This window comes from Dendropsophus ebraccatus, chromosome 12, assembly GCF_027789765.1.
Source record: "Dendropsophus ebraccatus isolate aDenEbr1 chromosome 12, aDenEbr1.pat, whole genome shotgun sequence".
Lineage (NCBI taxonomy): Eukaryota > Metazoa > Chordata > Amphibia > Anura > Hylidae > Dendropsophus > Dendropsophus ebraccatus.
This window is the reverse complement of record NC_091465.1, coordinates 50,426,172-50,440,097: the sequence shown is the minus strand read 5'-3', so window position 1 is coordinate 50,440,097 and position 13,926 is coordinate 50,426,172. Positions and strand designations below refer to the sequence as shown.

Sequence of the window (13,926 nt, the reverse complement as noted above, 5' to 3'; positions counted from 1 at the left end):
AGAGAAGCCTATAGTCATGGGACCAAAGTGTAATGTTTCCACATTGTGCTCACCTCGAGGAGTATTATCACCGCTTTAGTCCCAAGAATACAATTAAGTGTAATTGAGCTGAATTTATCAATGTAATGCAGTGTCCCAGACCCTGTAACACAGCTTCTCTTGGAATAATGTTGTAGGGCGGCTAATCTGCACTTTATTTCATGTCCCTTATTATGTCGGGGGACCTTTTATTTATATATGTGTTTCTATTCACTCCCTGCAAACATACACAGTAGGTTTTGTTATGCCAGGGTTAAGTAGCATTTTTCTTACTATGCCACATCCTGTGACATGCCTGAGATTCTGTCTTTCTGGTAACCACCCCTCTCTAATCCTACTCAGATTCCACTTATAATCACCTCATCTCTCATATAGATTCCAAGTTACTTCAGGTTTCAGTCATTCTTTTCCAGTCAGTTCCTGTCAGCCATGCGGCTGTGATCTCTCACGTTTGTCTACCTATGAGGCTATACTAGACCACACTGTGAGGACCCATCCTGTCTGCATCTTCTTGTCTATGTCAAGGGTTAGAGTTCTTGCTTTTGGGCCCTCTAGCTTCACCACCTTCCTTCAGGCCTCTGGTCACAGATGGTACAGATTGGCTTCCACATCGATGTTTGTGCTCCTGCATACATCCCTCTGGTATTATGTGACAACAAGCCAAACTGTGCATGTCCTCAACAGTAGAGTCTGATGCTAGTTGAACTGTGTATTTCTTAAGTAGCCGTTTCCCTAAGACAGTGTACCAAGTTCACCTCCAAAATTCTCTCAAATCTGTCTTCAGAAATATTTAAAGGGAAAGTCACCACACCAACCAGCTCTAATGCTATTAAGCTGTAGCTACCTTGTGATCAAGAGACTGTATTTCTTATTGGATTTTCTGCACAAGTAAACTTAATTTGTTCAAAAAAACCCTGAGTTAGAAGTCATTAGCTTACAGATTGAAATACAGGGACAACTGCATTAAAAAAGAGTGTGTATGAACTCGGGGATAACTAGCAAACCACCACGTGCCACCTTCACCAATGCACCTAGCTAGCCCTACACTATAATAACATCTGCAGCCCCTACTGCTTACAACAGCAGTGCAGCTCAGTTTTTCATTTAAAGCATCACAATATAAGTTGCAGTTTCCTGTAAGAACTTGCAAAAACCATGCTCGCAGGCGTAAATCATGATACAAATCTACACCTCCTGCAAGCAGGTGAATATTTGTTGTGCAGTGGTAGCTGTGCTTGGGTAGATGCCTACAATAATAGAGTAGAGCCCCTATCTTGGCTTTTAGGCTGTGCTTGCTCTCCAGCTTCTCATCATACTATATATTGCTGCATCATGACTAGGCTGAGGAACAAGAAGCCAAAACCAAAAAATGTAAAACATAGACACATGGGGGGACATTTATGAACGTCCTGCCCAAGGCATACGCCAGGGAGAAGGTGCAGATTCGCCCCTTCTCCCTGGTGTGTGCTTGCTGTATGCCCTGCTCGCCCGATGGGGGGGAAGGGGAAGCTTAGGGGGGGCATGGCAAGGCGGGGAGGAGGCGTGGCCTCCTCCTGCACCTCATTGCTTGTAGCAGGTAGCTACTAGTAGCAGGTGTAGATTTGGAATGCTGGGAACAAGTCCGGGTGCCCAGCAAGATGAATGCCCTAAGAAGCGTGGGTCTCTTATTGAATTTGGCCGGGGAAAAGGCTTAAGTTAAGACCAGCGTACGTGTAAAATAAATCCCCCCCATGGAGGAATCACCATGTAGAGGTAAAACATAAAGCTTATGTAAAAAAAAATGTATAGAAAAATGTAAATGGAGGAGATGGGGAAGGACCCTGTTAATCATTCAGATAAAGGCTAACCAAAACATCCGATTTCATCTGTGCACACACGGGAAGGATAAAGTACAGGCCCAATGGACTGCTTATTTAGGCCATGCTTTTGTGTTGAGATAGAATAAAGGCAACATAAAAGAAAGGTGGATTATGACCAGGACTCTCTTTGTTTAGAGACGCTTAACTACAGAGGTGAAAAAAAGTCCATCACGTCCTGATGTCAAAATATTGCTGTTTGGCCCAAAAGCAATGTCACCTTACTGAGCCAAAAGAGCAGAGAAACTTCAATTCTTTTTAATTGAAAGTAATGCTCAAAATGGCTCATCCTAAGGTAAGAATCTCTAGCATTTTTAAACAGATACTGGATGGACATACTGAAGACGATGCAATACTTGCTGCATTCTGCTGATCGGCACAGGTCCCTAGGGTTGGATCACCACTGATCAAAGACTGATGGCCTATCCTAAGGGTACTATTCCATGGGCGGACTACAGCCCAATCATTTTGGTAAACGAGGGCAGATCTACTAGACTGTTTACTGGACCTATTAGACAGTCCGATAATCGGGCAATAAGGGATGCATGGACATAGTTAGCAATGTCCATGCAGTCCTTGCCCAAACACTTGATACCTTACCTCTCCCTTCTCCCAGTCTTCTCTCCTGTGCTCCGCAGCTTTCCGGTCCCGGTGGCAGCAGCGTCTGAGCGGGCTGTCAACCGACAGGCCACTCAACCAATCAGAGGCCGGGACTATCATGGCCTGAGCGGCCTGTCAGCTGACTGGAAAGCTGCGGAGTACAGGGAAGAAGACTGCGGAGCACAAGAAAGAAGTGGGGAGAGGTAAGGTATCAGGTGTTTGGGTAACCGTCAGCCATCGGCGGCACATCGCTATTCCACGTAGCAATGCACAGTCGTCGCCCAACAATTTTAGGTCCAAATCTAATCCAACAATCGGCCGATGATCATTATCTTTATTACACGGAACGATAATCGGCTGAATCGGCCTGATTCGGACGATTATCGCTCTAGGTAATAGGGCCCTTAGGACACAATGACTATAATGCCTTTCCATATATGCCTACTGGGGTGAAATCACACCCTGCTTGTATGCTGCAGAAATATCTGCATGGAAAAGACTTTCTGCAATAAAGCTGCTGGGTGTGAACACAGGTTTTAAAATATGCAAATCTTAATATTGACCCTGGATACATTTTTATATATTGATGGGGTTTTCTGGGCTTCACCTATTGATGACCTCTCCATAGTATAGCCTATTAAATTAAGATTTGTGGGGTGCCAATATCCAGCCCCCTTATGTTTGTCAGAGCTGCTGTGCGCCATATACATTGAATCCATCCTTCCAAGGGAGCTGCAGTAACCTTGCTTCCAGGTCTGTCCTCTGTGGTATGCCTGCACCGAGGCTCTGGCAAACAGCTAATCAGCAGGGTGCTGACACCCATCTGATATTGATGGTCTGTCCTTATGATAGGTCATCAATAAATTTAGCATGTAAAACCCAATTAATAATATCACTTACATAGCATTTTTTCTTCCAATTAGAATATGAAACGTCCTCCAGTATTTGTGTGTGTCAGATTAAGTACAAGAATGTAAGTTCTCCTGTGTCAAGGATCATTACGAATACATAAAATGTCTGCACAGTGCTCTGTAATACATGATGATCATACTTTTTTTTTTTTTTTTAAAGCCCCAGAATTCAAGTACAAAGAGCAAATCCTGAACCGAAGGGAACACTTTAAGTTCAACTCCATTCCTGGCTCCTGGCTTTGCATTCAATAATTTCAGTTAAAAACTTGAACATGTGAACTAATGGGGTATGTTTTAAAGAGCAGCTCTTGATTTATGATATGGAACGTCAAAATATCCACCTCAATATCCTGGTCGTACATGATTTGAAGTGTGTAGTGATATCCACATCATAATCCATGTGTGTATTTGATGTCAATGTTTGTCTGGACGGGGCTTCTTTGGAAACTTCTTCCTAAACAAGCATGCCTTGTCAGGAAAATATTCACTGCTTTATAACCTAATTTATAAATCGTTCACAAACACAAACCTAAGGCTGGAAACACACACAGCAGTTTTTGGAAAACTGCCACTGCATTTTTGTGCCAAAACCAGGAGTGGATTCAAATGGGATGAAAATATAAGGAAAGACTTGTACTTTTCTTTTCTGTTGGATCTACTTCTGGATTTGGCACAAAAATTGCTGTGTGTGTTTCCAGCCTTAGGCTATGTTCCCACACAGTATTTTTGCTCAGTATTTTGTAACCAAAACAAGAAGTGGATTAAAAACACAGAAAGCCACCATTAAATGCTTATAATTGCTAAAATAATTGCTGCTATTTTAAGACAACAGCTATTGTTTTAAAATAATGGCCGTTATTTGCCGTTAAATGATGGCCATCCACTAAATGATCATAGCTTTTCTGTATTTTCAATCCACTGCATGTTTTGATTGCAAAAATACTGACCAAAAATACTGTATGGGAACATAGCCTTAGGCTATGTTCCCACAACGTTTTTTTTTCTTGTTCGCTTATAAATTTTTAAAATTATGTCCATCAATTTGATTCCAAAATGAGGTCTGTTATTTTGAGGATTGGCGACCTGTCAGTGCAATAACAGCTGTTGGTACATTATTCTAGTTCAGGTTTATTAATTGGCCTTTAGGTGTGTCTTTAATTAAAAAGTCAATTGAATTTAATAGTAAAAACGGTGAAAGGACGGGGAAAAGAGAAAACAACTAAAAAATAACGTCCGCTGTTTGCAAAAGACATTTAAAAAAATGGACATGACCATTATTTTAATGTCCGTGCAGATAACCTCTGTCATTTTATACACGGTGTGCATTAGAGGTCCATCATTCCATTCACTTCAATAACGGACGTGTTTTTAAATAGAATAAGCGTACGCCTTTTCTATTTTTTTGACGTTGTGTGAAATAGTCTTATGTGAAATAGCCTTAGTGAATATATACCACTGAACATCTATGAAGCTTACTACTTACTCTTGTATGTTGAAATTAATCATAACACAGTATACTGGGCTTAAGTGCCTCTTTATAGTGGGTGCAGGTAGCCAGAATACAATCTTATAAATCTATGACTATGCAGTGGATGTGTGTCGTTAGCTGATTTTAGATCACTATTATTTTAGAGCACTGCATTATTGCCTTATAACATGAAATCTTGGATTTAAGGGCAAAAACTGCATAGAGTGTGTATGTTCTTCCCATACTTTCTTCTCACACTCCAATAACGTACCAATAGGTTATATGGCTTCCTACAAAGTAAGCGCTTGTGTGAGTTTGAAATTAGATTGTGAGTTACTTTGGTGGCAGTCTATGCACAGTCCTCTAAAATATGTTGGTGCTGTATTGAAGAGATAATAATAATGATAAGCAGTGTTCACACTTGTTTAGTGCACTTTGTGTAGTGCATATGTGGTATCCCACCATGGGTGTTGCATGTGGTTACACCCTTCGCAAACGCCTATACTTTTGTGTATCAGTGGTGAGTTTCGCCACAAGATGTCGCTATTGTAAACGTATATATGTATTGATGCACAGCTGCAGAACTGTATGGGTTATTGTTTATTAGTGTGTCACATGGATCTGTAGACCAATGAGCGTGTTCTCTTCTTCTGTCACCCATCTCTTTACTTCTTCTGTATGCACTCTTCACCCATACACAGCACACCTTATAGGGGCTGTTGATAGGAAGTCACGTGGGTAAAGAAAGTGTAGAGGCAGTCTTAGTCAGGTTCCTGTGCAGTAAAGAAGCAACACAGGACAGTCCTAGCAGCCTAGTTGGGCCCTGGCCCTCCGCCAGGTCCCCAGTCTCACTGTGTGGTCCAGAAGCAGACACGGACAGATGCAGTTAACCTATTCTTCTTCAGTAACTCCACTCAACACTATGCAGTGTTAAACCCTTGCTTAGAGAGGACAAGTCAGAGACCATCTCAACCCAAGCCGTGGACAAGTAGAGTCACAGTGCAGGACAGTATCCACGAAGCAGAAAGCTAGGAACTGATCCGGATAAAGCAAATTTGCTAGAAGTCTATGAACTCCGCAGGGAAGCCTCAGCATTCCGCTCATCCCAGGTAACAAGGTCTGGGGCTTGTGTCACCCACTAGGACGGGTCCCCCGACACTGGTAGGGCAATAGGTGGGGCGAAGACCCAAAGTTCAAAACACAGGCATAAATATTCTCTCTCTCTTCTTAAGTATTCTTCTGCCTCATCCTCCAACATCCCGCAAAGCACAGTACTAATTGGGTTGGGACTCTCACGACATCCTCCTCTCTACTCCTCTGACTCTATATTCTCAGCAAGCAGCTCAGTACACACGACTGTACTACCCCTTCTCCACTCACTACAGATCTGGATCCTAACTTATTAAGTGCCTTATTCAGTGTGAAGAATCATTTCAAGGCAAAGCTGTACGATTTGCTGTACACCAGTGTTTTCAAGTAAACAGAGCTATTTATGATAAAGAGGTTATCTCTCCTTTCTGTGGGCGGCAGTGCCAATAGTCCGGGTGGCTCAACATTCCACTCCGGAGCACCGTGACTACAACCCAAGGGACCCCGCAACAGCCCGGCAGGTCACTCACCACAGCGCAACAAGGTATAACCGGCCCTCTAAAATAAAAACAGGTGTGCCAGCATACCTGTGTGCCCAACCGTCACTGGCGTCACAACATGACATCATTGGGTCCGGCTATATCTCGGCCAACCACCACAGAAGTGGCGTCACACTCACCCATCTGGCATGTGACCGGCCACACCTCCTCCATACCACCGGAGGGGTACACCACATATATATGTTTGCATAACAGCAAAAAAAGTATGCTGATGTATACTAAGTTGCACTTGTACTGGGGCAATTGGGTTCAATAGACATGACAAACTCTACTAGTGAATATATTCATCCATTTTCCAGTGTATACTGATATTTGGAAATGGACTAAATGTATTCACTAGACTGATCAGTTCATAGAACTCAATGCAGGTGCCCATAAGCAGATGTATACCCAGAACCTAGTTGTGAACATACATTTACTCTAAGTCCCTTTTAGACTGCACCCTTAATATGGAACCCTATGTATTTCAATCATGTCATAAAAAAAGGAAATCCGCAGTATAAATTGACCTTGGGCCTATGCTACCAATGTAAGTTTTAGTACTTTATTATGTGGTAAAGCTACAGTGCCATAGGTAATAGAGCTATTGTCAACTTTATCACCCTGCTAAACAGAGCAAATGACAGTGATGACCTCTGCAAAAAACACAGTAATAGAGTAATTGAGAGGAATGAGGCAAGACCAAGTACTCAGTGTACAACTCATGACACAGCACACTATCTACAGACCATTTGTTTAATGCCTTACTCATTTAAAGAGGTATTCCCATCTTAACTAACATAGTTACACTTGTAGGGTTCATTAGTTAAATATTTTTGTAGATACATTCATGTAGCAAACCTTCTTCCGACATCCCTGCTCTTTTCCTCTCATTGTTGAAAGCTCATTGCTTATATTTACTGACCGTCATTTTGCTCTAAAAGCAGTGGTCTGGCTAGTATATACATTGCTGTAATATACATAATCATAAATCTCATACAGTATATATATGCTATACAGCTATACATTATTATATGTAGTTTGAGCAGAGTGGTGGTCGGTAACCTAGACAATGAGTTGTCAACAATGAGAGGGAAAGAGCAACATATCAGGAGGAGACAGGTTTGCTAAATGAATGTATTTGCAAAAATATTTAACTTGATGAGTCCTACAAGTATAACTATATTATGTGAGATGGGTATAACCCTTTAAGGCACTTTAGCTTTGGTACTGTGGGTTCAATTGTGCCCATTAGTCTGTCTGTCTATTAATATGTTCTTTTCATGTTTGTGTAATCTTCCTGATACTCTGGTTTTCTAACACAGCCCAAACATAAAGTGGTGGATCATGTGGTATTTATTAAACATATTTTTTTTCATCTGTAATAACTTAAAAAATGTCTGGTAAAATGTTAAGGAATAAGGTAAATTCGCCCTTGAAGGTCACCTTTCTAACCTAGAAGCAAGTGCAGTACCACCTCAACAAGAAAAAAATGACAAATCACCATGTCCAGATGGCATTCACCCCAGTGATCTAGGGGACTTTGGTGACATAATAGATAGACCTTTAGTTATCATATATGAATACCATCTGACAGGTTATGTGCTACAGGACTGGAGCGAATATGGTGCAAATATTTAAAAAGGTGTCGAAAAGTTATCCTGGAAACTATAAGCCCGTGAGTTTCAAGTCTAAAGTTAAGTGTTTCAGGGTTTGATTTTTTTTTAGAGATTATTGGAAAATCCCAACAAAAATAAGTGTATAACTCCATATAAGCGCGGGTTTATGAGGGATCCATCCTAATGTGAATCTGACTTTAGGACACCCCCCCATAAGGCATTTTCCTCCTAGTTGTGATGATGTCACGGCTCGGGAGAAAATGCCCATCTCGGTTGATGGACTGGCCACTTAGTTAATCAGTGGCTGCAGTGGTGTCCCACCCCAGTTACTGACTGGCTGGTTGTGACATTGGCCTCTGTTAGAGATCCAGAGATCCACTCCTGGAGAAGTATGGGTAAAGGTAAGTTGTGATGGTTTGCTATGTCACCCAACCCCCCGCCCCTGCATTTAAAAAAAAACAAAAAACATTACATGGCTGGACTTCTCTTTTAATATAATGTAACTACTCTAAAGCAGTTAGAGTCTTGGGCAGAGAAGTAATAAAATGATGCTTAGCACGTATAAATCCAGACTAGGATTACACACTAAATGGGAAAACACTGGGTAAAACTGACGTGGAAAAGAACTTAACAATTTTAGTTGACAGTAAATTTAACTGTAACAAGCAGCGTCAGGCAGTTGCTGCCAAGGCAAATAAGATCACAGAGTACATCAAAAAGGGCATAGATGCACATGATGGAAACAGAGTTCTACCACCTTACAAGTCACTAGTCTGACTGCACATGGTGTACTGTACTGGCACTTGTACTCGTGTACAAGAGAGACACAGCACAGCTTGAGTGGGTTCACCAACAACATAACTGAAATGAGAGGACTACAGTAACCAGAAATATTATAAAACGTGGGTTACTAGCTTAAGAAAAACAGACACTGAGTGGTGAACTAATTTATATGTTTAATCATATGAAAAGTCAATATCAAGGCCCTTTTCAATGTTTTTTTATACCATATTTATAACAAGGGGCCATCCTCTACATAATGTATATAGGAAAGAAAGTTTCTACACCAAACCCTACTGTACGATCAGTATGGAGCTTTCTGCCAGAGGATGGTGTTATGGTTATCGCAAATAAAGAGTTTTATAGAGTGAATGCATTTCTTGAATGTAAAAATAGGTTATTTACTTGCTACTGGAGAAGGGTTATCCAGAGCTTTATTCTGATTGCCAGATTTGGAGACAGATCACGGATGCTACGGAGTGTGAAGCTGCGGGCCAGCATCAGGTATCATTATGATGATGGGAGCTCTGAACCTGTTCAAATCTTAGCGCTACTGTATTGACACAGCTACGTGGTGTCAGTTTAGCAGATGGAAGATTTGAACAGGTTAGCTGCTTCTGGCATCATAATAATACATGATGCAGGGAGTTCCTGATGCTGGCCCACAGCTTCCCACGCCATGATCTGTGATTTACCCAGCGTGTGAATACCCCCTTAGAGCTTGGTTCCTCTAAATTACCTGTATTTTTTAATATTTATTTTGTTTCTAATGATAGATCTGTACAAAACTGTTCATAGTTGTTTCATGATCCTTTTAACCATTTTATTTAGTTTAATATTTTATTTAAATTTTATTTATTTAACCATTTTATTTCATAGACATAGATACTAGTTGATCAATGCATCCAATGAGTGTGTTTTGCCATGACAGACTGTAAATTAGTAGTTACATACAGTAATTGTAGCAACTTTAAAGGTTTTAAAGGAGAAGTCTGGTGAAAATATTTATTAAAGTATTGTATTGCCCCCCAAAAGTTATACAAGTCACCAATATACACTTATTATGGGAAATGCACATAAAGTGCTTTTTTCCCTGCTTTTACTACTGCATCAAGGCTTCACTTCCTGGATAACATGGTGATGGCACAACCCGACTCCCAGAGCTGTGCGGGCTGTGGCTGCTGGAGAGGATGAAGCAGGGGGACACTGAGGGACACAGGGCACCCCCCTGCCATCATCCTCTCCAGCAGCCACAGCCCGCACAGCTCTGGGAGTCGGGTCGTGACATCACCATGTTATCCAGGAAGTGAAGCCTTGATGCAGTAATAAGTGCAGGGAAAAAAAACACTTTATGTGCATTTCCTGTAATAAGTGTATATTGGTAATTTGTATAACTTTTGGGGGGCAATACAATAGTTTAATAAAAATATTCGCCAGACGTCTCCTTTAACATACGGTATGTTAAAGTGACTGACTGCGTTTGCAAGGGCTGTTTGTATTGTTGTATATGTGGGGCCTACTGCTAAAAGTTTCATCTTTCCTTAAGCTGTTTATAACAAAAGGGAAATATATATGTACAGGGAAAGCCCTGCTAATCGTGACTGGAGTCTGCAAAATTAGGCTATTCCCAGCCCAAATATTATGCATGATAATTCAGTATAGCCATTTAGAATACAGTATATATCACTGTAGTGAGGGTCGCTGACAGTGCTTTATTGTACCTGTGTTTCAAACTAATGACAGGTTCCTATTAAAGGTGTTATCCAACCTTTTAGAAAAAAAAAATAAAAGGAGCAGCAATATAAAATAAAAAATACTGTGTAGCAGCTTCTGCGGTCATCCTGTTTTTTACATGTTAGCCAGCATGTAACCGCTAAAGACAACCAGTGGCCTTGGTGGTCATGTATCACACTACTGACGTCACCCTTCAATAATGGGAGCCATGAGACCAATAATGCAGCATGTGACTGCTGGGGCCACTGATCTGCTGCAGCGTTCACACCGGCTCCTAGTAAACAAGGATTACTGTTGGAGCTTCTATGCTGGGCTGGATCACTATAAGGCAGAAGAATGGAGTAAAGTTATGAACTCACATTCGCTGCTCTCTTTTAAGGTTTGACAACTCCTTAAAATTATATTTGGCCTCAAAACTCATATATGCTTAGAAAATGACCCCAACATGGTCATTTCTGCCCATTAAAGTCAATGGGGTCCACGCATCTCTGTACCAGAATACATCAGCTTCCCAATTTGACAGACAGGCTGCTGACATATCTGTGCAACAGAGAAGTAAATTGTGATGGAAACATACTCAACTTCTGGCACTGTAAGTATAGCTGCATATTTGCCTCAGTGTACATGTAATATTACTTTATTGAAAGTTGGCTTGCACCGCTGGTCGGATATGATCATTAAGCAGAGCAATATCCAATCCGCTTACATGACTAATCAAACGAACACCGTGGCAGGAGATCCATGACCTTATAACAATTTACAATGCCCATTTGAAATAGTTGGTTTTAATTGCCATTGCTGCCTTGTTTTGCTGAGGTCACAGATTATATATTGGGTTTAATTAGCATTTTTGGACTTAAATTTTCCCATTTGTTGCAGATTTTTTCGATTAACTTATAGAAATAACTTTCGATTAACTTATAGATTAACAATAGAAAAGTCAAAAAGCAAATCTGCAAAAACATTGGACAACCAATCACAGCTCAGCTTTTATCTCACTTTTGGTTATAGTAGTAGTTTGTCTGGATTCTAATGGAACTGACCCAAAAGTGAGTAAAGAAGAATTAGATTGTAAGCGCCAATAGGGCAGACACATACTAATGCATTATCATTCAAATACTGCACACCAACATTATACATAAATGTAAATTATTGTGAAGGTATATGAACATATTTAATGCCCAGTCACTCGTATAGGATGTGTTCAACACTTCTGTAGGATTTCTACAATTATGCAGTATGGCCCAGGGACAATACACTTAATAACAAGTAAATGATTGCCATTATTTGCAGTGTAGCACATTACAATGTATTGAATGCTGTCCACTGCTCCACAGAGTGATATCATTTTCTGCTGATACAAAGTACAATCACACCCATGTATACCGTGGGGAGCCTTAGAGGTAAACACTTGACAGAGCCCCAGGGATTTAGTGGAGACAAGCATAAATGGTAAAGTGCATTTAATTTTCACAAATGCAAAAGCAACCACCATTTAATCTAATGTTACATTCAGCTAGCCTGCGAGGCCTCAGAGGTTAACCATTTCACTGAAGAGACAGCACAAGCCAATAATCTACCTTATATATTCGAGCAGTATTAAAAGCAAGTAATGAAGTCATACAGTGGTCAAAAAGGCTGCATTAAATGCCTAACTTGACAATATCACCCCCCACAGCGAATTGTATTTCAATGACTGCCTTGTAAAGCATGGTTCATGATGACAGGTTGCATAGACAAGGAATAAAATATAGTTACTGTTGCATCAATGGTGCAATCTATTGGTAGAAATCGTATAGAAGAGCACTTCAAAAATCGTGAACAAACAAGGGAATTAAGGGGTTAAAAATGGCTGAGGCAAGGATAAATGAATGGCTAGTGATGAGATAACTGGGACACTGTGTGCAACCCTAGCCTAAAATGGGGGAAAGGCAAGCGGGGTCTAATAGAAACAAAGCTTTGTAGATGCTTGAAATGAAGATGAAAAGTCCAGGTAAAATAGCAGCACATGCAGTCTGGGTGAAATAGGGTGCAATAGAAAGACACAGGACAAAAGGAAAAAGGGGGGTGGGTAGCTCACCGCTTTCAGCTGGGGCTGCCAAGGCCTTTTCTGGGTTGAAATACGACATGGAAACCACCAGGATAAAGAGGGGGTCCACTCTCAGCATCTTAGGGGGACAAATTCCGTGGTCTTGGAGAGATCACACTCTGCTACAGCACAAGATATCGTAAAAAAAAAAAAAAAAAAGCAAAAACAGAATGCAATACACATCATGAATGCAGATAGCATGCGACCACGTCTCCAGCCCAACATAAGCTAACATAAGAGGCTATGCTTCCTGCATAATGAAAATCCCCCCAGATCAGTAAAGGACACAGAAGAGCGATGCGGTAGATGTGTGCATTTGTTTGTCTGTATAAATTATGTCAGTGCCCCTATTGTGCCTGCCTGAAATCATCATCATCATCATCATCATCATCTTGGCAAACAGAGATGGAGAGTAAAAAGGGCCATTGCATTGCCCGGTCTTACCTGCTTCCCCATTGGTATGATAGCATTGCAGAACGGAGGGATCTAGGTCTCATGGCAAAAACACAACTCCCCTTGTTTGAAGGATTAAAAAAAATACACACATGGAAGTATAGATGACTAAAAGAGAAAATAAAATCTTCCCAGACAGAGGCAATGTGGTTACGGATGATGTTATTTCAATACTACGGCTGGTGTCTGCTATCAGTCATAGCAAAAAACACACTCAGCCATGGGAACGCGGACGTGTCCATCTATATGCATGCATGTGTGTGTACGGCTAGAGGGAAAAGAAATGATAGATCAAATAAATATAATGAAGCTGAGATTGATATTTTTTCTGCTCTGTATGTAGCAAGGGCCCCCTTGTATGTGATGGATAGGAGACCCTCCTATTGTCCCGCCTGCCTGTCTTTAGATATGGGGACAGTGATTGGTGCTGAGCTCTGTCTTTTAGGATCTCGGGTACAGGAGATGCTGTAGAGGGGAGGGAGGAGGCTGTCGTCATGGAGACCACGGTGCTAGCAGCCTCAGCAGCAGCAGCAGCAGCTCCGACGGAGAATCTGCAGGAGAAGGACTGAAGCTAATTTGGTGGAAAGGCAGAGCTGACTTAACCTCCATTGTGATGATGGCTGAGACCATTTACAGAGGCTAAAAAGCATACGAGCCATTAGGTTCTTCATGTCATTCCTACACCTGAGCAAGAGATAAAGAGGTGGACCAAAGGCTGCCAGGACTCTGCCCATCATAATGGCTACCCC

General features: G+C 41.3%; 1 protein-coding gene across 1 annotated transcript in view; it reads right to left on the bottom strand.

The window, feature by feature from the left end:
* Positions 1-13,628, bottom strand: part of LMTK3 (lemur tyrosine kinase 3) — a 56,862-nt gene extending 43,234 nt beyond the window's left edge. The window contains exons 1-2 of the mRNA XM_069947031.1: positions 13,169-13,628; positions 12,716-12,846 (exon numbers count right to left, since the gene is read on the bottom strand). Coding sequence (XP_069803132.1) covers positions 12,716-12,803 — 88 coding nt within the window. The 5' untranslated portion in view covers positions 12,804-12,846; positions 13,169-13,628. The remainder of the gene's footprint in view (positions 1-12,715; positions 12,847-13,168) is intronic.
* Between the last annotated feature and the right edge of the window lie 298 nt (positions 13,629-13,926).